General features: G+C 40.8%; 4 protein-coding genes across 5 annotated transcripts in view; 2 read left to right on the top strand and 2 right to left on the bottom strand.

Annotated features, from left to right (window-relative positions):
• camta1a (calmodulin binding transcription activator 1a) overlaps positions 1-2,417 on the bottom strand; it is a 266,071-nt gene extending 263,654 nt beyond the window's left edge. The window contains exon 1 of the mRNA XM_070839521.1: positions 2,393-2,417. Within this exon, the coding sequence (XP_070695622.1) occupies positions 2,393-2,417 (25 nt within the window). The remainder of the gene's footprint in view (positions 1-2,392) is intronic.
• A 1,915-nt stretch (positions 2,418-4,332) lies between these two features.
• On the top strand, positions 4,333-12,677 carry dnajc11a (DnaJ (Hsp40) homolog, subfamily C, member 11a). Its single transcript, XM_070839330.1, has 16 exons — positions 4,333-4,416; positions 5,830-5,959; positions 6,113-6,186; positions 7,325-7,426; positions 7,536-7,664; positions 7,816-7,938; positions 8,019-8,092; positions 8,185-8,374; positions 8,485-8,570; positions 8,783-8,899; positions 9,485-9,640; positions 9,769-9,838; positions 10,078-10,135; positions 11,171-11,313; positions 11,474-11,603; positions 11,901-12,677. Exons 1-16 carry the CDS (start codon positions 4,345-4,347, stop codon positions 11,924-11,926), a joined length of 1,680 nt encoding a protein of 559 aa, XP_070695431.1. The 5' UTR covers positions 4,333-4,344; the 3' UTR covers positions 11,927-12,677.
• A 3,525-nt stretch (positions 12,678-16,202) lies between these two features.
• On the top strand, positions 16,203-19,604 carry LOC139209593 (F-box only protein 6-like). Its single transcript, XM_070839364.1, has 8 exons — positions 16,203-16,284; positions 16,373-16,629; positions 16,943-17,192; positions 17,277-17,391; positions 17,488-17,583; positions 18,186-18,321; positions 18,425-18,859; positions 18,961-19,604. Exons 2-7 carry the CDS (start codon positions 16,522-16,524, stop codon positions 18,569-18,571), a joined length of 852 nt encoding a protein of 283 aa, XP_070695465.1. The 5' UTR covers positions 16,203-16,284; positions 16,373-16,521; the 3' UTR covers positions 18,572-18,859; positions 18,961-19,604.
• On the bottom strand, positions 19,502-23,431 carry LOC139209595 (cell division control protein 42 homolog). 2 transcript variants are annotated; one of them, XM_070839367.1, is made up of 6 exons: positions 23,329-23,431; positions 22,654-22,794; positions 22,488-22,560; positions 22,271-22,380; positions 21,397-21,594; positions 19,502-20,516 (listed from the first exon to the last, which is right to left on the bottom strand). In XM_070839367.1, exons 2-6 carry the CDS (start codon positions 22,756-22,758, stop codon positions 20,427-20,429), a joined length of 576 nt encoding a protein of 191 aa, XP_070695468.1. In that variant the 5' UTR covers positions 22,759-22,794; positions 23,329-23,431; the 3' UTR covers positions 19,502-20,426. The 2 variants fall into 2 exon arrangements, with proteins under 2 accessions (XP_070695468.1, XP_070695467.1); XM_070839366.1 differs by lacking the exon at positions 19,502-20,516 and adding an exon at positions 20,523-21,215 and having other exon boundaries at positions 23,329-23,411.
• Between the last annotated feature and the right edge of the window lie 1,188 nt (positions 23,432-24,619).

Below are 24,619 nucleotides of genomic sequence, written 5' to 3'. Positions count from 1 at the left end.
ACTGTTCTGCTCTCTTGGTGGCTACCTGACATCCGGCAACACGTCATGTAAAATCTGGGAAAGTGATGTACATTGAAAAAGCCTGTTCTACATTAATTAAGAGCCAAAACTAAGAGAAAACTCTACACAGGAGCACAGATTCTGCATGACAGCTCTATGTAAACGCTTTAAGGGCCAGGTTTGCATAAGACGACTATGCATTTATATGAAGGTATGAAGCACTCTCTCTCTCTCTCTCTCTCTCTCTCTCTCTCTATGGTCCCCTTGATCCTCCTCCTCCTTTTTCCACTGACCGGCCTCACAGGAGCACTGAAAATAACTTAACCTGCTCAGCAATGGGACTTTCAAGTCAGGGTTTTCAGTGAGAGCTCCCTGTGTTGGAGATGCGCTGAGATTAACAACTGGAGCCTATTTGTTAAGTTCTTCTGTGTAGATGAATATATTAGGACTATACACCACAGTAAAGCCATTACTATCATAAAACCAGATGTCTTCATTTTTTGTCATAGCCACAGACAGATCCCTCATACGGTACGTGTGCTTCTGTAGCTCAATAGCACCCCCTGGTGGGACTCTGTTTAGTGGTTGGCACACTGACATCCAAACAACTGAACTCCCAGTCTTTTATCGTTTCCCCTCACATGGAGGGAGGCAATTCGTTTGAAACATTAAAGTAATTCTTCATCAAAAAGAATTCATGTCTGAGGTCGCTGACAACAAACTCCGAGAGAGGTCTATTCAATTCCCAAGTCTGCAACAATAAGGTACGAACAGCTCAGAAAACAGCTGGACCTCACGATTTATGTCGAAATTTTTTGTTCCTTTCTCTCTCTCTAATTATGCAGCCAATTTTAAAGTCTAGGATGAGACTTTTGCTCCACCCTCTGGGTCAATGTGAAATGATAAGTACAGAAATTATCCCAAGTTTGGGAGGAAAAAGTAGGAGCGTACCGCATTAGTGACCTGTCATTCTGCTCAATACAGCTCATCAAAACCACTAAAGTGAAAGTTAAACATTTAGAGGTGTGACATATAAACGAGATCATAACAGAAAAAAAATAACATAAGCAGGACATTTCAATTAAGCATGCACATAACAAGGTTAACAAGTATTTTCCATGAGATCCTGTAAGATACGTTTTCAAGTTGCTGTATGTTTTTTTTTTTTATCATCTGAGATTGTCACCCCTGAGACTGTTAGTGCGTAACTCATTCCTGTCTGCTTCAAACACTCCTAACAGCAAGAAGCTGCCAGCAAGGTGGAAACTCCAGTCCCTTTAAAATTGCTGTATTACATCTTGTCCTTATTTTCATAAATGTGTGCATGCGTTTAATTACTCACACACAAAGTCCATGGGCTTAACTGAATGAGAGCAGCTCTGTGGTGCATATGTTTTGCAGTAAAATATCCCACTAAACAGGGAATAAGTAAGTCTAGAGCATTTCATTTTAAGTTAGTGAGCCGTATGAAATAAGATGAGGGAGGGGGTGGGGTGGCAGGGGGGGTCATCATTTTGTCCTATGTGTAAAGTAGTGTAATGAGCAGGCTGCTGGAAACCTTACTCTCCATCCTCCCTGTTTCCTCTGGTGTGATGGCATTTCATTTCAAGTGCGATAGGGCACTGCAAGCGGAGCGGGCATTACAACGTTTTGGTGCCCGAGTCTCAAACCAAATATAGGCCAAGTAGTATAATTGGCATTTGGAGAAGAAACACGCAATTCGCTCATTTAAAAAAAAGAAAAATACACCACTTCTGAATCGCAAACACCATCCGCTGAACGCCAGAGGAAATTGTCGCGCTTCACGGAGGAACTAAACGACCCTCTCCAAGACGGAAAAATAATGATTAAAAAAAAGCCAGGATACATTTTAAAACAAACGTCCACGTTATTATTAGACTGCCTCCGAAATTAGGAGCGAATAGCGGCTGCAGAAGAAGAGCCGTATTGACAGATAAACTAACACAAGCACGCCGCTTTTTAAAGCTGGGTAATAAGGGAAGAAGTTAGTCGATGCCAATGACATGTTGTCATTAACTTAGCCTTGTTGGTAACAACTTGAATTGCTCGACATTTGACAGGAACTGTGGACGAAATAAAGGCTGAACGCGGTACTTTAGCCACGCTGACTGTCTGTCCCCGTGGCGTGCTTTAAATGTGGGCTACGGTGGGAATAGTAGCTGGCTAGAAAGCAAGCTAATATTAGCTGGCTAGGTGATGTCTCCACGTTTTAGCTGCCTATTCGGAGGAAAATAGCGGAGCCGTTTTTCTACCGAAAAAAATTCCCCGCTCGTCCTCACGCGTGTGCCATTTCCGCGCGGAGTTACAACTGTTCCGGGAAAAATCACACAGCGGTCATACTAGTAAATTAATCCCATTATATTTCTCTTACCTTCCGGCTTGTTTTCGGCAGCCATTTCCCCTTCACGCGCAACATCCTCCTCCTCCTCACGACCGTGGGTACCACGCGCGTGCACGGCGAGGACAGCACGAGGAGGGAGCGGAGGAGCGGGCGGTGAGTCGGTCCGGCCGAGGAAGGAGAACTTACCATTGGCTGTGAGGCGGTGACTGACAGAGAGGCTGCGGGATGAAAAACACATCTCCCCTCACCTTGACTCCGCCAGCCGTGTGTGTGTGTGTGTGTGTGTGTGTGTGTGTGTGTGTGTGTGTGTGTGTGTGTGTGTGTTTGTTTTTTTTTACTGTGAATTTAAAACAGCTCAGAGGCGCTGCAGGTCTGGCATGACGCTTTTGTTAGAGGATGGTGACGCGTTATCAAAAAAAAAAAGAAGAAAATAGAGGACTTAATGCTCAGTAGGCTGCATCCTTACTTCAAAGGAATTAAACTGTGCACATTAAATGCTCGTCTCTGTGTGTCCCACTAAAGTTGCTCAACGCCGAATAAACAATGTCATCACCGAGTGACGCGAAACTAACATTCAGTCATAGGTTAGTGCTTTAATATTTGGCTTATTAACTGTTTAATGGGCTTTTTATTTTTAGTATATTCTCACAGATGAATATAACTGAGGTCTTACCTGTTCCATAAAAGTCATGACAGGAGAGACCTCTGCAGAAAAATAATTAGCCATAACAGCGAACAAGCGTTAACTCTTGCATGTCTTGTTTTAATTCTAAGGCTCTTTCTTTTTTAATAATAGTTCATCCACACAGTATCTACCAGGAAGTCTGTGGGTATATATATATATATATATATAGCCATTTAAAAACAAGCAATAAAGCATTAGGAGGCATGTCAAACAGTCTGCACACTCTTTCAGTCCACATGTAATATGACATTTGAAAGCCAGTGGACTAGTTAGTTCCCTGACACTGACGGGGGTGACTTCTAGGAGGTGTGGATCCAGCCTCCTGAGCGGCTGCTGATGGAGTCCATCTAAACAGGTCTGTCAGACACCGGGGGGTCGGTGTGGAGCACGGATTTAAAGACCACTGCCAACACAGTTACTTTAATTCTGCGCACTCTGCTGTCAAGGATTTCAACTTTCCATCATCAGGGCGCAGTTACATAGGCTGGAAAATAGTATGGCCGCGCTAAATGACTACAGGCAATCTAATTACAGACCATTGTGCTTAATAGACTTTGCTTTTGGCACTCGCGTCAACTACAGCACTTAAGGGGCGCCTTCATCATACATTAACAGGCCGGTGGCCGTCGGTGCTGAAATGCAGTGTGTTTCTTCGAGGTGGGGGTGCTGAAAGGACAGCTCCTCTGCTGCCTGCACGCTCCTGCGCCTTGGACACTCAAAGTCCTGCTGTTATTGCAAATAACGTTGATAATGAGCCAGTGAAAGACCTAATGTAGAGAAGCGATTTTCCCAACCTTTGCCTTACTGTTCCTAGATCAGATCCACACAATATCCCTTTAGGATTAGGCATGCATGCCTAAATTCAATATTCAATATTTATTGCACAGAAAATTAAACACCATTTTCATGCTCCTTACGGAAAAGTTTAGTGAACTTGCTATGCTGACATTTGCAACAAAAACAAAATGTACTACTACTACTACTACTACTAATAATAATAATAATAATAATAATAATAATGATTCACTTATTCTGACTTTTTAAATTTGCAACAGTCTTAAAATGCCACTCTACTTTTCACTTTGCTTATCTCCTTACCATTCCCTATAACGATCAATGACTGTGTGTTTTACACTTAAAATCGAAATGCGCACATGAATGACACCACTGCACAGCCCTGTGAGAACAGCCGCCGAGTCGCCGTCGTTCATCCCCAGCAGAGGGGGGCGACAGAGTGCGCGCACACTCGACTTTGAGCGACGTAAATGCCACGAAGAAGAGATGACCGGGTGTAAACATGGCGGCTGCCTTGGACGATGATGAGATCCTTAATGATGATTATTATTCCCTGCTAAATGTCAGAAGAGAGGTACAACACGCAGTCGGGGTCTGAGCAGATGTGTGTGCGGGTGCATTTGGCAGTCTTTTTGTGAACTTCCCCCAGCGGATATGTAACTGTTTCTCCTATAATCACACGTAACGTTAGCTAGGTAGCTAGCTGGTGACCCTCGACATTGATTTCTGTGCTGTGACTTCCTCGGCTGGATACTTTACAAGACATACAACAGGTTGTGAGGTTACGACTTTACCCACGGGAGTTGTCAGTCGATGAAGTAAGATAGAGGGTCCTGTGTTGCTGCGGTAATCTTGGAGCTAGTGTTAACAAGCTCTCTGTTCAATTTCACCATGATTTCTAGGGAGTGTGGACAGTGCTAACTAGCTAATGCTATAACTTTACCTCAGGGCTTCATCATGAAGCACTTAAGAGTTGATTAGATTACGCTAATGTCCGCGGATCAGACGCCTCCAGTCTTGTTATTTTTAAAGCAGAGTTCATGATATTGATATGAAAATAACATTTTACAAAACAAAATGTGGTTGTGTCAATAGAGACGTGCTGTTCTCCACAGCGATGGAAAAAATGCCACAATTTAAATTAGTTTATGTACAAGTTGGTAGGCATGGAGGATAGCAGGATATAGTTGGGGAAAAAATGTTTATATGGCAAAGTTTCATTCAAAAATCTAAATTAAAATGTTTAACCTATTCTACTGCATGATGTGCAGTAAAACTCAAAATGAGTCATGGCCCCTAAAGTGAAACTTGTTGGATTAACAATAGACGAGGTGCATGGATGTGAATACTTACTCTTTACAATAGCCCCTTTTCCACCGCAGCAACTTTTCTCATTTACCCGGGATTTTGAAAAACCTCGGCGCGTTTCCACCGAAATTACCCGGGAAAAAAACTTTCCCCCGAAAAGGTCCCGGTAGCCAGGTGGTACTTTTCAGGTTACCCGGATTCCTTGAGGGGCGGGGCTGTGCTGAAGAGCGCTGATTGGTGGAACACACTTCCGTGTTTAAACCAGTCTGGCTGCAAATGTGTTTATTCATTTCATTTATCTACAAACTTCACTTCGTTTGTGTTTTGATGATTTGTAATTAAAGTTCCTGGAAATGTTGGTGGAAAAGGGGTTTATGATGATGACTGGGGCAATACCATTTGCACTGTAGTTAATCTCACAACAATCTTATTATAATCTGGACTGAAGCAACAGCAAGCAAGTTTTTATTTCCAGATTACTTTGTCACAATCTATTAAAAGTCATGCAGGGTTGCAAGACTTTGCTGATGTTGAAGTCTAAATAAATCTTCAATCATCAGTAATTTAAGTTGGTAGTGCAGGAGTTCAGTTGTGTCAACATCATGCTGTATGTTTTATAAGTTCCCCCCCTCCCCCGAGTTTTCTCTCATATTTTCTTAATTTCAATGTTACGCTTCAGGCAACACAGGAGGAGCTGAAGGCGGCGTACAGGCGATTGTGTATGCTCTATCACCCAGACAAACACCGGGACCCTGAACTAAAGCGCCAAGCAGAGCAGCTTTTTAACCTCGTACATGAAGCTTATGAAGGTAAGAAAAGCTTTGGTCACATCATGTGATCATGTCCATCTCTGGTTACCTTTCCAAGTTGAACATGTTATTGTCAACATTGCAGCATTTACACACATGAACAGACTATTCTGGTGGTTGATGTTGATTTGTGGTTTCTCTTTGTCTTTATAGTGCTTAGCGACCCACAGGCACGGGCTATCTATGATATCTATGGCAAGCGAGGACTCGATGTTGAAGGATGGGAGGTAAGTCCACTGGTGACTGTGTTGGTCAACATTTCCAAACAAGTCACCACATGCAGTTAGAAACAATAGCCATCGTGTTTGATTGACCTTTCACAAGTTATTAAGTCCAAATCATACATGTACGCACCACTGATGTGCAATACAGGCAGGAGATATGAGTTCTGAATTTCACAACCACAATTGTCAGATTTACCTCATACGTTTTTAAAAATACTCCTCTGTTAGCCAAGTCAACACCTTGCCAAATATGAAAAAACAAATATATTCAAATAACATTGGTTTGTGTTTGTATCTGCAATTTCTTACTGCAGACCAGTCTGAGCTTTGGTGCACAAAATTCATCAAAATTAAAACACAATTCTTGTACTGTACGCCATGCTTTATTCACGTCACCAAATGTTTCTGGATATCGTGCCCGCGTCCTGGTGGTCTGGGGAGCGTGTTTTACATTTACATCCATGGACAGCTCCTTTTCAGTAGAGCCAAAATTTACAGGAAAAAAAAAAGGATGTTATCTCGACATCCTTCTGTTTGGAAAGCAATATGAGCCAGGTGGTGTTTGGACGAGACATGTATTTTTTTAAACAGATACATCAAGGAAGTTTGTTGCGCTTAAAGACAGAAATCAATCAACCATGCCGATTCAAAGCACGACAAGTTTGATAAGTTTTACACGCGATCATCGTGTCTTTAAAAATGCCTTCAGTGGAACAGTGGAAACATTAAGAAAAAAGCATCAAAAAAAATTATGTGCATAAAAATTGCCATTTTTCACCCTGCAGGGTCTCGACTTCAGAATAACTTACTCAAATTACTCTTCATTTATCAACCACACTGTGCATGTTATGGCACTGCACGCTCATGGCATAAAAGCTGCATTCGAATCTAAACACTTTCCTCTTCTGTATGACACCACCTCATTTAGCTCAGATGGTTCTTATTTTGCTTCATCTGTGATCGCTAAAACCACTGATGCTTGACAGTACAAAGCATGACACTTATTAATATTTTCGCAAGAGGAGCATATGGGTGTGTGAAATTCTGGCAGAATTTCCTCTGCTGTGACTCTTCATCTGCAACCTGTGAAGCAGCCAATCGACCACTTGCTTTGCATTCAAATCAAATCTTCTTCCTCCAGGTGGTGGAAAGAAAAAGAACCCCTGCGGAGATTCGGGAAGAGTACGAGCGTCTTCAGAAGGAGCGAGAGGAGAGAAGGCTTCAGCAAAGGACCAACCCAAAGGTATGCTCAGGGGAAGATAGCACGCATCACATTGCACCGACTGTAACTTATAGAGTCATGAAGCATCTTGTGCGTGATGTACACAGCATTAATTCCTTGTTATTTGCAGGGAACGATTAGTGTGGGTATTGATGCCACGGACCTCTTTGATCGGTATGAGGAGGACTATGACGATGGAGATGGAGGGGGAGTCCCACATGTGGAAATCAACAGGATGCACATATCACAATCTATAGAGGTAACGGGTCACTCGGGATTCTACATTAGTTTTTAAACAGTATTTAAGTAAAGTTTTCGGATTGAAAGATTTGCAATCACAATTAAATTTGTGGTAGTTGTTGTAAAAAATTCTTATCAAACGACTTATCGTCATACACGTTCTGCTGCAGGCTCCTCTTACCACAAAAGACACAGCCATTTTGTCTGGCTCCTTGTCAACCCACAATGGAAATGGAGGTGGCAGCATCAACTTGGCCTTGAGAAGAGTCACGTCAGCTAAGGGGTGGGGAGAGGTATGTTGTGTACTATAAATGGCACACATGCAGTAACACTTTCCGAAGTGAGATGTTAAGTGTGGTCTGTGCGTACGCAGCTTGAGCTTGGTGCTGGAGACACCCATGGACCTCTCTTTGGATTGAAGATTTTCCGAAACTTAACGCCTCGATGGTATGTGTTTAAATGCAAGAGGAAATTTTTTTTTTTAAATAAGTACATAAAAAGTTTTCAATGATTTTTTTTTTTTTCCTTTTATGCCTCAGCTTTGTAACCACTCAGTGCGGGCTCCAGTTTTCATCCAGAGGCGTGCGACCTGGGGTTACTACAGTGCTGGCCCGACACCTAGACAAGAACACTATGGGCTATCTGCAGTGGCGCTGGGGGATCCAGTCGTCTATGAACACCAGCATCGTCAGGGACACCAAGAGCACCCACTTCACTTTTGCAGTGCAGGTTAGCAGCCAGCAGTTACATTTAATTTAATTAAAAGCCAAGACACCATCAAATCAACACTTGCTTGTGTGGATTGCGCCAAAATGACCATTTTCGTTTTGTCTCTGCAGCTCGGAATTCCTCACACATTTTTGATGATGAGCTACCAATACAAGTTTCAGGATGAAGACCAGACGAAGATTAAGGGCTCAGTAAAGTATGCTGTCAAAGTGCAATATGTGGTATTTGGTGAATGTAGTCATAAATTCCTGTTGTAGGTCATAATCACATTTGTTAAGTGTCGATATGTTCAGTAACTCGGATATTAAGTGTGCATTGTCAGTAGCTTCTGTACAAGAGCTGTCAGCTCAAAGTCAAGTACATTTCGACTGCAGGTGGAGAGGCAGTGACTTTGTCTTTATGTTACAGATCAGGTTTCTTTGGAACTGTGGTGGAATACGGTGCTGAGAGGAAGATAAGTCGACACAGTGTCCTGGGGGCCACTGTCAGCGTGGGAGTGCCCCAAGGTGTCTCCCTCAAAATCAAGTGAGTGCAGCTCTTTGCTCCAGTTTCTTGTTTGGTATTGGTACCAGGGCGTTTTCCCTCACAGCGCTGTTTCCATGACATCCCATAGGAATCGAGAAGGGACATCTTGTCAGCTAGTCAAATTTATTTCCTACAGGTTGTACTTGTACTTGGAGTACATCTTCGAAGACGTAGATGCAGGATTCGACCCACTGAGATGCTTGTTGGTCCTGGGATATGAGTTTAAAAGCTTGCGCATTTGCAGTATATTTCTCCTTATCTTCTACACACATAGACTGTCAGAGGAACATATCACTCAGTACATTTTCTGACATTTGAAGAACAGTCCACACTCACTCTCTTTCCCACCTAACCTTATATGGCACATAATTTCACTTTGCTGTGTGTTCATCTTTAAGTAGATAGCTGTATCTAGCTGATAGAGTGTTTAGAACTTTAAATATTTAATATTATTAATGTGATATACTGTAAATATGTTTACAGTATTTTGCCGTTTTCAGGTAGAAATTCCCATTAGTTGTATGTTGGGTGACCAACTTAGCAGCCACTCATATATAGATAATGAAACTATCTCTCTATTTGCAGACTAAACAGAGCCAGTCAGACGTATTTCTTCCCTATTCACCTGACTGACCAACTCCTGCCAAGTGCTGTATTTTACGCCACAGTCGGACCACTGGTTTTCTACCTCGCCATGCAGCAGCTTATTATTCGGCCCTACGTGCGGGCCCAGAAGGAACAGTAAGAATCCCACACTCTAAGTTGGTTGTTTCATGTAAGACATGTTATTAGAAGTAGCCCCGCATTCATTATTATAGCTGGATTTTATGAGCTCATTTTATTTCTCCATTTATCTTTGAACTCAACAGAGATTTGGAAAAGCAGCGTGAGAGCTCGGCCTCTAATATAGCCAAGAAGAAACAGGAGGCAGAGGCATCTGTGAGTAGCTACGCCACCGAAATCCTACATTGTTGTTCAGCATTACAGTAATGATGCAGGTATTGTGGGTGGCTGTCAAGAAATATTACAATTCCCACACCAGCCAGTCGAAGGGGCTGAGATGGGATTAGATAAAATCCAAAGTCTTAGTGACATTAATTAGTATAATCCATATGATGTGAAATCTTGTTTGTTTCTGTCTCCTTTCCTTCCCCTGCGTGCCTTTTTCATCTCTAAAGGTCTTGCTCATGCAGGAGTCTGTGCGCAGGATTATTGAAGCTGAGGAGTCTAGAATGGGTAAGATCAGTAATATTTTAGGGATGAGCTCATCCCGGGAATAATGTTTTTTAAGCAGATGGTGAAGCTGTTTGACTCTCTTACATTCTGAACCGCTTTTCATACATTTTCAGTGAAATATGGTGATGCCTGGGTGAATGTTGCTAACATCAAAGTGTAATCTCAGTGCCTGTTTGCACTATATGAAACAAGACTAGTCTAACTAATCACTGCTGTTAAACTGTCCTGCTACCTGCATTACCAGTTAACACGTCAAAAAAATCCTCTCCAGTGCAGTATCACTAGTAGTATTGACTTACTTTGTGGATGCTGGTAGCATCTAGTAGGATTCTTTGGAGATGAGGGTAGCTTTTTTTTTTTTTTTTTATATATATATATATAAAAAAAACGGGGTTAAAATTGTTGTGGATTGTGGATTTTTTTAATGACCCTTCTTTTAATGAGCTTCTGTTTTGACTAGTGATAATTTGCACCTTTTAGTTTGCTTATGATAAATGCACTAACAAAAAGATCCCAGCAGACAGTATAATTTTCACCTGGGGGAGTTTGGCATGTGATAATTGGCTTGTGACACCTGTCACTGTCAAGGTTGCTTTGATTTCAGTATCATCAGAGGTCCCCTCGTCTTTGCACTTTTAAAGTAACAGTTAATAGCGGTGTGTGTGTGTGTAATTACAGATACAGCTTCTCCTCTTTATTCAAAGGACTACACTTGTTTATGCAGTTTACAATTAAAAGTAATTGTGCTGTCTTTTTGTGATTTACTTAGTCAATGATTGCGACAAACATGTCTAAAAAAAGTTATGTTCTGTTATAAAATATGTCGCTAAAATTGCTGGCTAGTTAAAAGTGCCATTTTGTGTTGGACTATTTTGTCTTTTATTCTTGGATTTTGGAAATCTACTCAACTAAGTCCATCCACACTGAAGTTGGCCATTTCAGTTAGTAACATGCATTTTACATTAAAATGAGGCATGAATGTGTTAAATTTCCATTTTATTTCACACTATCCTTGATGCTGCTTCATTAAACCAGGTCTCATCATCCTCAATGCCTGGTACGGCAAGTTTGTGACAGACAACAGCAGAAAACACGAGAGGGCAAAGGTCATCGATGTGACTGTGCCACTGCAGTGTCTGGTCAAAGACTCTAAACTCATCCTCACTGAGGCCACAAAGGTAAGTACAGTAAACCAGATAACTAAAAGATAATAAGATTTTAAAATACACTGATTTTCCTGGTTTAAAGCATTTTCATATATATATATGTATATGTATTTACACTACACATTCTGGTTAAAAATGTATGACAATGTTAAACCTTGTGCTGTCATTCCAGTCAGGACTCCCTGGCTTCTACGACCCCTGTGTGGGGGAGGAGAAGAGCCTGAAGGTGCTGTATCAGTTCCGCGGAGTCATGCATCAAGTCCTGTCAGGAGACACAGAGCCACTCAGGATACCAAAGCAATGTAAGTCCCATGCAGTATAAAACACATCTGCGCTTGTATGGTGATTGTGTCATTGGTTTCCCCCCATTACTGTAGAACTAAGTGACTTCAATCATTGTTCAATCATTTCACCTGAACTATCTAATCTGCCCCGTTTCAGATGCTACTGACAGCAAGGGGAATTTACTTGAACCCTAAGCCTTTGTAGATGTGTGTGAATAGTTTATCCCCAATTGGAAAATGTCTCCTAAAACCCACTGAGCCATATTACCTGCCACCATCATGTCTTTGTTCTTTGTTCCTGTGTCATCTGTACAGCGCACAGGATTGACGCAGACACATAGGAGCCCCCGTGCTGACCAAAACAACTCATCTCTCAGCTGTCTGACAGAAGATGGATAAAACTGTTTTAGATACGACATGGATTGAAATCTTTGTTACTCAGAAACCGTGCATTTACCTTTTTGTCTTTATATTCATTAAAATATGCAGAGCGGAGAGGAAGCGTCACAGACTGGATCTACAATAATTCAGTATCCATGGACAGAGTTGTGGCCTGCTTGAAATTCTAATGTGACACCACAATCAATGGCTACCATCCCAGGTCTTCTGGCCTCCTTGGTATCCATTTATTTTTGGTATGGCTTGTAATTTATGACCGAGTTCTATGTACTGTATTGTACACAAACTGCAGTGCCTATGTGATTGAAGACGTGAATGCACCTCTGTTTATTTGCCATATTATTAAAATCAGTCTCTCTCACGTTGTTTAACCACTTTGATACTTTTTCAAAAAGTCGCATGTTTTTTGTAAAGCTTGTATAATGAAATGTTTTTGTTAAAGCAATGCTGACTTGTCAGTTTCCTCAGGAAAAGGAAACCACTGAAATGTGTAAATTGGAATGATAATATGAATGTGATGGAGAGCACCAAAAAAAACCTACACAGAGAGGAGGTAATGCAGTGGAAGGAAAGGAATATCTACCAGTGATAAAGGTGATACAGCACAGCTTCAAATTTAGGTGCAAATGAAAGAAATGTTAGATTTAACCATTTGAGAAAATACATCACACTTTACATTATTGCTCTATCAAAAGCGGGATGTAGGAAAGTAATTTAGTCGCTTGTGCACATTCTGCCAATGATCATGGGGATGACAAACTGTAAGAGTGGATGTACCAAAAGTACTGTTCTTAAGGAGCCTCCCTGTGACTAATCAGAGACTGAAGTCAACAACCAAAGTTAAACAATCAATTATCAAGCCAGGTAATCAAAAGACTAAAACAGCCCTGTTTGGGAACTATATTAACCAGGAGCATATTACATGAAAGGTTCGCTGTCATGGCGATGATGATGATGTCATGATTTCTGTCACTATTAACTTCCCTCAAATTACACATCATGATTCAGCCCTCTTTCATACATGTCACTGGATAAAAACATATTCGGTTTTCTCCCACTAAAAGACAATATGCCTAGAAGTCAGTTTCTATGTCACTTTATCAAGTGTCCCTCTGAGCTATCTGTCCAGATATCTCTATGGAGATATTATTGATTTTGAAGTACATCTCCTGGATAGGCTACCAAAGTGTTGAAAAACGATCTTGACAAGGGCATGTTGTTGGCTGCGAAGACATCTGGCTGTGTCCCAGACTTCGCCCAAAGTCAGGATCCAAAGCGGAAAAACCACGTCAGCTACGGTACAGTAAGCTGGTAGTGGTTAAGTAGGACTAAATGTGTGGGCTACATCAGCAGAGTGTCTTCTTTATGTGGGATGTGCAAATTTGAATGTAAATTTGAATGTAAAATGTGGGTATATCACAATTGGAAACTATACAATAAAAATGTGCCCACAGTCAAGTGCAAATGTGCTGGGTAATGCAAATTTCAAAGAGCAAGGTCGGACATATACAGAAGACGGAGTTCACTATCTGATGGCCTGAGAGAAAGCAGCTTTTTTGTCTTTGTATTGGACTTGTGGCTACAGATGTTTTTGCCTCACTTCCCATTTAGAGAGACAAAGCAAAAACTCAGATTAGAGTTTCCTTCCTAGTGTGTCAATGGAAAGAGGTAGCTGACAGGGAATTTCTGTGAGAGATGTAGAAGAGAAGGATATGGCTTCCAAAATACCCAAAACTGGAGGTTGTTTTACCTCCTGTGCAAGAGGAGAGGAAAAGAAGCCAACAGGAGAACGTAAGAAGCCACAGAAATCACTTTACTCAACATTTGGTGTTTGGTGTTGAGGCCATTGTTTTCCTGATGGTTCCTGATTTCTCTCACAATCCTTCAGTCTTATTTTTGTAGTTTTATTTCTATTTCAATTATCACATTGAACCCACCAAGCTGGGATTTTAGCATCATTGTTAAAAGTAAATCAGCAGTTACATTTTGTCAACCCAGTGTTACCGTAACTGATATGAACTAAATAATGGCCAAAACAACAATAATAAGTAATAAACCAGAAATACCATACAAACATCACCCATATTTCTTAATGTGCAGTGTATATTTTGCAGTCAGTAGACATAAGCACAGTATTTGCTACCCTTCTGTAACACTAATCTGTCATACTCAACAAAACACACTCTACAGTTTCCACATTCAACACTGTAAAGCTAAATGGAAAATTGACCAAGCATCAGTGCGTACTGTACATGATGTGTGTGTCTGCGTATTGTACTACTGCAGGTATCCACCAAGAGGAGATTGTGGTTGTAAATATGAGATCCAAATAGAGTTGATGAATCAAAAAAAGATCCCATTTGCTGCTGAAATCGTTTACTCTGAGCAGTGGAATGAGGAGAAATTGAATCAGGCATGAACAGAGGCACGAGTTATTATTATGATGGAGTTCAAAGGAGGCACAAAGCCCAAGGACAACTCTAGACTCACTCATATTTATTTTTCAGATGACCCATGTACTTCAAAACTATGGACCGGGAGTGAGATACATCCATTTCATGCATGGAGGCAAGGACACACAGGATAGTATGGAATTCACCCTACGGACAGCTGTGTTGAGATATGTCCAGCAGGGGATTCATATCTCTGTGGGATTCATCCAGTGCCTGCCTCCTGACTTTGCCTGACATTGCACCTTATCGAGTCTTATTTGCCTCTTATGTAGTCTGCCATTATTCAACATGTAAAAAGACAGTTTCTGTGTCTGCAGAACTATGAATATGTGCATTTTTAAATGAAATGTTAACATTCAACAAATCTACACACCCACACCTCAAACCATCACTTTTGCAGTCAGAATGCTGCTGTCACAATCAGTACTTAACCTTTCCAACTTTAAAACTGTGTTTTTCACTGAAGGTTTTACATTTCAGCCTGAATTATTCAGTTGTTTACCTTTTAGTGTTGTTGCCATGACAATTGTAAGGCCAATACATGTCAGTACAGTGTTGAGGCAGGTTTGCATAACAGGCTCTTTGAATGGCTTGTCTGATGCAAATGGAAGCTGTCAACATGAAATAAATTCTGTTTTAGCTGTTTAGAGAAGGCTGCGATCTGTGAAAGCTTAACAGTGCAACATGGTTGTTGGGAAACTTCCTTTGCACTGCGCACTAATGCGTAAGATGTAACACCGAATATTAGTAACGCACAACTGTTTTTGTCGTATAATGTGTTCAGTTTAAAATCCCTTATTTTTGTACTGATCAGTCCTCTGTCTGTTCCTGAATTTCATACGTAACCATATCAGTAACCAACATACTGTATTTGTAGTTAGCCTGAGGATTTATCATGAAACTTGATTGTTAAAAAATACTGTACAAGATAACTTGTTCTCCTGTTTGAGTTCACCAGCTTGTGTTGATTGGCGTTCATCACCCTGATCTTGTTAACTCAAGTCCATCAGACAACTAAAGAAACATTTATGTTCAAACTGCTTACGTGTAGTGACTTTTTAAAAGTATTTACAGTACAGTTTGTGACACCTTTCTTTCAGTGGAGTGTAAATGTATTATAAAGTCAAATTCCACACATTTCTTGTAACTCTCACCATCTTAACCACCTAAATAAAGTCACACCACCCTCGACACGTTGTTTGACAAGTTTGCCACACATACGGAGGTCAAAGGTCATTGATTATGGTAACATTTTCTTTTAAATCATGCGATTGTAAATTAAATCTATACATGTGCAGGGGTGTGGTGTACCTTTAATACACTTTATTTTATTTCTACGGTTAAATGTCGACAAAAAAATTGCAGCGCGTTTTACAGCAACTAATTTTGTTTCACCATAAAATAAGCCAAGCCGGTCTTAGCTGATACCGGAAGTTTTCTCCGAGAAAGGATCTAGGAGGGTTCGCTATTGATATAATTTAGCGTATCCCGTTACTCACCCGGATGGGCGGTGTTAGCAGAGAAGCTGTAGTTCCTCATCTTCACGGCGTTGTGCAGTGTTTCGTACAGAGATCGCCGCTGGTGGTTACAGCAACTGGGTCCAACCACAGACACTCAAGCATGCATTCAAACGGCGTGCGTTTAGTTTTTCTGCGTTATTTTAGCGGCTGGCTCCGCCCGCGCCTCTTACGTCCATCTCGGCGGGCCCGGAGTGAACACCGAGCGTTGACTTCGTTAAGTCGTCGCCATAGGGACTTTCTGGGGGAAAAGTATCACCCTCCACAGGCTGTGTCACCCGAAGTGACTGCTGCTGTGACAGGGGTCGGTGCCTAAAATTGGGGTCGCAGGTAACATTTGACTTGTAGCTGCTTTTAGCTCACTTTAAACGCCAAGTGTCTTCACTTCGAAGTGCACTTCCGTGTTTTATGTTTTCAGGTGGCGTTGTAAATAACTGCGGCCGAACGTGACATTGGAGCTATATCGGTGCGTCTTCGCCATAAAAAGTTCCCTAGAAGATTCTAGTGACTGAATATATCTGGGCGGGTTGCTTGTTAAGACGTGTGCAGTCTGGGTATGTCCCAGGCATGAAAAGGAAAGCTGAAGCTATGGGGGCAACAGGCAGCTCTGATTCATACTCCAGACGGACTGTGTCATCAGCCACAGGACCGACCAACCCTTCCACCCAGGACGATGTAAGTGCTCAACGAGGCTCCAACCTCTCAGTCTGAGTTGTTGTAGCTCCAACACAACCAGTCACTTCTGTCAGGGCCTCACACCTCCGCTGTGCACTTTGACTACAGCCAGCTGCTAATTATTGTAATTGGGTGATTTAAACAGTGTGTATTTTATTTGATGTATTTTCAGTGTTTGATTCTATTACTTTTGTGTTAATTGTGTAATATTGACACAAAATGTAGAGGCCATTGGTCCAAAGTCAGTGCTCAGATACATACGAAGCAGGATTATCCAGTTTGAGCCCATCTGTCGTCTGTCTGCTCTCCTCAGTTGTTCCCTGTTCCTCTGGAGATCCTGGAGGAGATCTTCCTGAACCTTCCTCCCCATCAGGTGGTGTCTGCTTGCCGGTTAGTGTGCCACCAATGGAAAGAGGTGGCTGACAGTGAATCTCTTTGGAGAGAGAGGTGTAGAAGAGAAGGATATCGCCTCCGCGATGCCTCCAAAATACCCAAAGACTGGAGGTTGTTTTACCTCTTGTGGAAGAAGAGAAGAAATCTTCTCAAGAATCCAATGGGAGAACGTAAGAAGCCACAGAACAAACTTTACAAACCTCATTTTCCAAATTACGAAAATGTCTCTCATAACCCTCCCATTGTTTTTGCAGAGAAGATGAAGGGTTGGCAGATACTGGAGAATGGTGGTGATAGGTGGATTACAGACAGAGTTATGATGCCACATCCAAATGAGACAGTCAAGAAGAACTTTGTGACCTCTTATGGGTGAGTGTTCAATAGCAGTGGTCCAGAAAACATATGGCAATTACATGAAATGTTAGTCCTAATATGTAGAAGCTAAAACAGTTTTTTTTTCTGCAGAATGTGCAAGAAGTCACAGCTGATTGATCTGGGTATGGAAGGTTACAACCCGTTGTTTATGGATCACTTTCAGCCAGACATCAAAATATCGGATTGGTGAGAACAAACACTCTCTCAGTAATTTCTAAAGTGATAATATAAATTCTGATTTTACAGTGCAGTTTTGCTGTTAAAAACAAATTTATTTACAATCTACAGCTAGTGAATTTTCATCATTGTGCTGCGTACATGTACGTGTGATGCCCAAAACGTTTTGAAAAGATTAAACTAAATTACATCTAAAACATTTAACCAGTTCAGCATTTAACACAGACTGTGCCCAAATAAAATAATACAAATCAAATTAAATTCCAATAAATGTGATCTTATAGCATCTAATATTGCTCCCCACATGAAGGGAGGTATGCTATTTGAACAGTGCAAGTTAAAATTAGTTTTTTTTTTATCAGTCTTAGAGTGCAAAGAACACATGTTCACATTTTTTGTCAAATGAGGATGAACATAAGTTGCTGTAATTGCTGGTCTGGAATGAATTAGAAGAAATAAAAAATAAATAAAAAAACAATTAAGAAACGTGTTTCCTCTGCAGCTGTAATTTAGCCCACCAGTAAACAACACTAAAAAAAACTTGTCAGTTGCTACTAATTGCTGACCCCTGATCTATGCGTACATGCTTTGTATGTGTTTTGTTATATTAGGTATGCACCGCGATGGGACTGTGGCAGTGAATATAAGATCTGCGTAGAGTTGCTGGATCAAAGAAAAAGACCCATCCAGACATTTGCTCCTGAGATAATTTACTTTGAGCAGTGGAACGATCAGCAATGGAATCAGGTACATACAAAGCATGATTTATTCATTATTGAGGTGAAGTTCAGAGGAGGTACGAAGTCCAAGGACTACTCTACACTCACTGATATTTCTTGTTATCTTCCAGATGACCCATGTATTCCGGGACTATGGACCAGGTGTAAGATACATCCGTTTTACCCACGGAGGCAAGGACACACAGTTCTGGGCAGGGTGGTATGGGATCCGTGTTACGGACAGCTCCGTTGAGATATATCCAGCAGGGGACTCCTAAATGTTTGGGATTCATCTAATGCCTGCTCTCTGCCTTTTCCTGGACTTGCAAAATTGCACCAATTCTTATTTGTCTTATATAATCTGCAGTTATCTAACATATTGTAGAAGTGTTTCTTTGGCCAGAAAGCTATTATTATTGTATGAGTAACACACCCAGCGCTGCACCTTGAGAAGACGTACATGCAGATTTATAGTAGCATAGTGCACTTTTGCTGCCACAAAGTTCATGAGTTAAAGTAGTACAGTGCAGCAGAACTGAGAAGTTGTGACATATTTGTCCTAACAAGTTAAAATGCAATCCAAATCTATTACCTTTCACTCCATCTGCATCGGCATTTTGAAAATGAGTTAATTATCCACTTTTCCCTTTTATACACGTCTTTGCAGAAGGGTTACGTTGTTATAGTACCAGAGAGTCATTATGGTCCCTGAGAACACAGTGCAGTCAATTTGAAAACAGCCATATCACAATAAGTTTCAGGTTCTCAAAACAGTAAGGCACCTTCCACACACAACAGTCCTTATTATTCCTTAATGAAAATGTATAATTGAGTCTGAATTACATCATGTTTTGTACAAGTCATAGAATTGTTCGGACAAGATGCTGCATACAGTATGAAGGTTTTGCAGAACCGTCTCTTTGAATGAACTCTGTTTGCTTCTCTGTCATATTTCTTGAAAGGTGGTGTGATAATAAATTATGTGAAGTTGTATGAAGGCATCAGTGAGTGCTGTTATGTCATTACTTCTGACATCCAAAATTCACAAGGGATTCTGTCCAGAAACACTATTGTAACAAAACAGCCACTCTGGAAATAGTCTTTGCACTGCTCTGTAATGTCTATAAATGTGTAATTTATGGTAAATTTATACAAGTATGTGAACTCCACTATGTCCCCATCAAGTCAGACAACAACATGTTGTATTTTAAGTTAGTTTTATTCATAATACTGGTTTATTGTGATGCAAGATACAGTACAACTTTGATGTCAAATTGAATAAAAATCAAAGAGTCCAAAAAACTCATTCAACATTTTCATGGTTAATTACAGTGTCATCTTGTCTAAATCTTGGTACACATTGTATTCAGTCAATAAGTTATGAGTTATTCTCACTATATTTACAAAGTTAAGCCCATCATTCAGGCATGGATATAGTGAAAGGCAAATGCAAATAGTGCTAGTTCAGCCACTTAAATCCTCACAGGGTCTCAAACAATGTATAGCATTTTGTAAGATCTGTCACAATGTGTTGCTTTTTCACTAATGATGCTGCAGTGTAGCGGCAAATATGTTCAGTTTGCAAAACAGTTCATTAGTTTGGGGTTACAGGCTGAAATATTCCTACGAAGTTCAGCTATCGCCTCTTTTGATAAGCATTCAGGACACACATCTTAACTCACAGTGTCAACCAAATGCAATGTCTTGTGCGCCAGTGTTGAACATATAGTATAAGTGATAAGCTTGAGAAAAAAAAAAAAACAGGTGTAGGACACACAGGCATAATTTGAGCATTTCAATAATCCATTTCTACTAAATGAACTCTAAACATAATGTGGTCGAACTGAGACGTTATTTAGTAATGTCACCTATAGTTTGTTGATATGTTTTAAGTGTTCAGTGTTCACATCCTTTAAGACCATTTCAATGGCACTGAATCATCACTAACAGCATCAAATGTTACTCGATCTTATAATCGTGTTCAACACATTAAATATGCATTGAGGTTACGTCAGTCAGAAGGCAAACATTTCATGATACCTCAGCTCATGCTGGAATGTGCTTGTGCAGCAAACCTCTTCAGTACTGTTAACCTAGATCTGGAAACTGGTGTGGAGGAGGCTGCGGCGAAACTTAAAGCAGAGCGCATTTACGTTTTTTCTTAGGTTCAGGAGGCTCCAGGGCAGCCAGTATTGCCTCATCAAACACATTCTTTAATCCTTTCTGTGGAAATAAAATATTAATATTCAAAACAGGGCTGTGTTCCAAATAGAAATTAACATTTTCAGGGCACTAATTGCAAAAGAAGGCTGAGTAGAAATGGAGCATGGTGATCAAAATTTTCCTTTATTCAAATAACATTATAGAAGACTCCCCTCATGATCAAGTTGTCTGAGTAAAGACAAAAGCCTGTGGAAAATTTTGATGCTGCAGTAGAAAAAAAATGTTATTACTGTCTAAGACAGAGTGTAGCATAAAAGCTTTGTAGGGTACAGCTGATGCTCAAGAGCTCAACACTGAGATAATAACAGAATGTCAATTAAAAAAAAAAAGAAAAAATCAAGCTCAGTCATGTACAGTTACACAGACTAGCACACAAGTTGCTGACAGCAGAAAGAAGAACTAAAGATTGGCACTCTTGTCATATCAGGCAGCACGGATAATTGTGATTAGGCCAAGATGAACGGAAAGCACACATGAATGGAAGGAAAAAGTTAATAGACACAAAGTTTTAAAGTTTAAAAGAGCGTTGTGGTTATTTTAGTGACAGACATCTCTTTACAATGAGTAAGCAGCACACGATCGAGAGGCAAAGCAAGATGCGAGAAGACATCAGAACAAACAGCATTTTCTCTTTCTTTGAGTTTCGGGGGGCTCTAAAGCGGCTAGGATAGCCTCATCAAATACGTTCTTCAGTCCCCGCTACAGAAAGAGGAAAAGGAGGAGGAAAGACAGGCACACAACACAGAGTTAGATGGAGTTTGTGAGCCAAATGCTGTTAGCAAAAGACAAGGCAAAGTTTTCCCACCCTTTTTTACGAAAATGAAATTCAAACACATGCTTGCCACACCACACGCGTTAGGTATTTATTGGGAGATCTTACCTGTGTTAGGGCTGAGCACTCAACATATTTGACTGCCTTAAGGTCCCGAGCAAGCTTTTCTGCTGTCTCGGGGGTGATTGGCTTCTGTTTGTTCTTGGCTAGCTTCTCCACTGTGGAGGGGTCATCACGCAGGTCGATCTGAGTGCCTACCAACAGGAACGGGGTCTTGGGACAGTGGTGGGTTATTTCGGGAACCCACTGGAGGGAAAAAAAAAAAGCCCACAAAGACAAAACGTTCGTCACCAAAAGGCAGATACACAGAAGGGGTGTTACAAGTTTTTGGATGGAGGAAAAAACCCTTTGTTATTGTAGTCCCAAACAGAACAACCCTTTATATTTCTCTATATATATGTTATCAGTTCTAATTGTATATATACACATGGGTATTTGTCTGCACTTGTAAGTGTATGCAAGAGAATTATTTCTAATCATAATTATTTTATCTATTTATTCATTTATTTATTTTCTCTTATGCTATATATTTTGGTCACAAGAAAAATAATGGCCACGACCAGAACTTCTTATGATTGGACTTTGGATGACAAGAGAGCCAGTGAGACAACAGAACATCCACAGTTAGCAAGATATTTCTGAAATGATGCATATCAGTATGCACAACATTCATTCATGTTTTGTTTTACACAATTGAAACACTATCATAAGGCTACAATCAAACATTTATTCAACTGATTAACTTTCTTATCTGGCTTATTGAAATCCCCCCCAACCAGTGGTGTTATTTACACCGTCATCTGCAATAATCTCACAGGATTCTAGGTGATTCCCTCCCAGTGTTTTATGACAGGAAGCGAGAAGAACAAATATGAGACACTCAAAAACCCCCAAAAAGCATTAGTCATTTTTTTGCACTCACCTTTTCTTTAACATTCTCAAACGAGGACGGTGAAACAACAGAGAAACAGACTAGGAAGACATCTGTCTGTGGGTAGCTTAGGGGTCGTAACCGGTCATAATCCTCCTGACCTAGAGACAGACAACACTAGAAATTAACAAACCACCTAACAGCCTAATAACTGTACTTAATGTAATAGGAAATACAATTAATTTGAAAGAGTCAGGAGCAATCTTACCTGCTGTATCAAATAAGCCAAGGGTGTATGGTTCACCCCCAATCATTACAGTTACTGCATAGTTGTCAAAAACCTGCAATAAGAGATTGAAAGGCATGTAATAGTCTGTTGAAGAGTTTCTTACCCAAAATGTGACTCATCTGTGAAACACACCAAACTCACTTACTGTTGGTACATATTCAGAGGGGAATTTGTTGGTGGTGTATGAAATCAACAGGCAGGTTTTTCCCACGGCTCCATCACCCACCACCACACACTTGATGGTCTGCATCTTTATGATTTCTGATTCTGCTGGCTGTAACGCTGGCTGCTGAGCGAGGTGAAAACTCATTAGGACATTTAGCATTTTAAAGCTGGAATAACTCTAAGTGTCCACTCCTCGTCAACTGCTAATGAGAGCTTTGACTGAGCAAGAGGGTGTGAGGGGAAAGGCTGTGTTTCTCAGCATTAACTAGTTAACTGTGTCACACCCCATCACCAAAACTGTCTAACAGGCTAGCGTTAGCTAATGACACCGCTTATCACTTGCTTACTCGCTTCAATAGATGGATAACTTTAGTATTTGTAACAGGATAATGGGTTGATCACACAATATGACAGTCCCTACTTTAAAAAAACGCGCAATGAAGATGAAAATGTTTGCGCCTCGGTTAGCAAGCTAAGCTAACGCAGCGCTAGCAAACACAATGCTAGTTAGCTTAGCTTACCCACCGGCCAGCTAACGTTTGCTAGTAGGCTACCTGAGTTCTGGCTAACAAGACGAAGCATGACACCAATATCCGAACATGTATCTGTGATATATCCGCACACAGACATGCCAGAAAATGTTTGAACTACGTACCAATTTTCCTTCGTATCTCCGTGAGTTAAAGTTAGCTGTGTATTTTCGCCGGGCGTTGGCACCAGCGAGCAGCAACTTGCTACAGTCAGTGAGAGGCTTCACTTCCACCACGACTGTCAGGCTACACACAATAATACCGGACATCCCCCTTCGAAGTAAAACACCTAGCAGGCGCTGCAAGATCGGACACCACATATTACGCAAAATAGATACCAAAACGCATCATATGGATGTCAAGATTAAATCTACAGATGTTAATTTGAGGTATTGCTCCCCTTTATGTGGTTTTTGTATGACTTATTCATAAGGGTAAGCATTCGTTTCCCATTTGTGCTTTTACTTTGAAAGCTACCTGTCTCTGGTACTGGTGGCTACATTGACAGGAGTTCATGCCATGCAAGAGGTTCCTGCAGCAGAAGTGGTGATGTCACCTCCTAAAGCTCTCATACCCTGCATCCTCACCTGAGTCTGAGCTCTGCTGTACCTCTCCCCCAACACAGAGGGCCATTCCCCTAACAAGAGGACTGGTACATTTAGATTTGACAGGCATAGACAGGAGAAATTAAAATGTATATGATGTGTGTGTTGTAGTTTTGTTGTTTGTATGTTATCTATCCTATGATGTATTAGGCTACATTATGCTACCAATCTCAGGGAGCCTGAGAACTAAGAATTTTATTTGCCAAAGACTGATTCACTGTGATGGTTGTGCATATGACATTAAAGAACTTTTGAAGGCACAATTAGGCCTGTACATTTTTATAGAAGGATATGCACAGGTGTAAATAATAAAAAAGATTTGCTGCTGACATGTGCATGCTGGCTTACTGTCACACTCTCATGGCTTATTGGGATACTTGAATAGACCAGAGTCATTCTTAATGCTAGTTGCTTTTCCTGCTATACAAGTCAAAATGGCTGCTGTGAAAAAGATCTCAAAGGTGTTTCTAATATCTCGTCCACTCCCGTGTACATACAACATGGCAACAGAATGCCAAAAACAACCTATAATGCCATCCGCAGCGCTGCCACAGACCTCATACTTTAGTGCCTTTCTGACACTCATAAACTGAGCATTACATACCTCACAAAAGTAAGATTTAATGAAGGGCTATTGCATTGGATTGGAATGAATTGTTAATGTATGCTGTTCCAGCAGACACAATTGTCCAACTTCTTGCAGCTGTAATCAGCAGAGTAATGAAATCTGTTTGACAAGGGTCACAAATCACCACTGTCTCACCACTCATAATAAATACTACACTTTCTGGGGAATTTGAAGATAATTTAG

The sequence above is a fragment of the Pempheris klunzingeri genome, chromosome 11 (genome assembly GCF_042242105.1).
Source record: "Pempheris klunzingeri isolate RE-2024b chromosome 11, fPemKlu1.hap1, whole genome shotgun sequence".
Classification (NCBI taxonomy): Eukaryota; Metazoa; Chordata; class Actinopteri; order Acropomatiformes; family Pempheridae; genus Pempheris; species Pempheris klunzingeri.
This window is presented reverse-complemented; position numbering and strand designations above follow the sequence as displayed.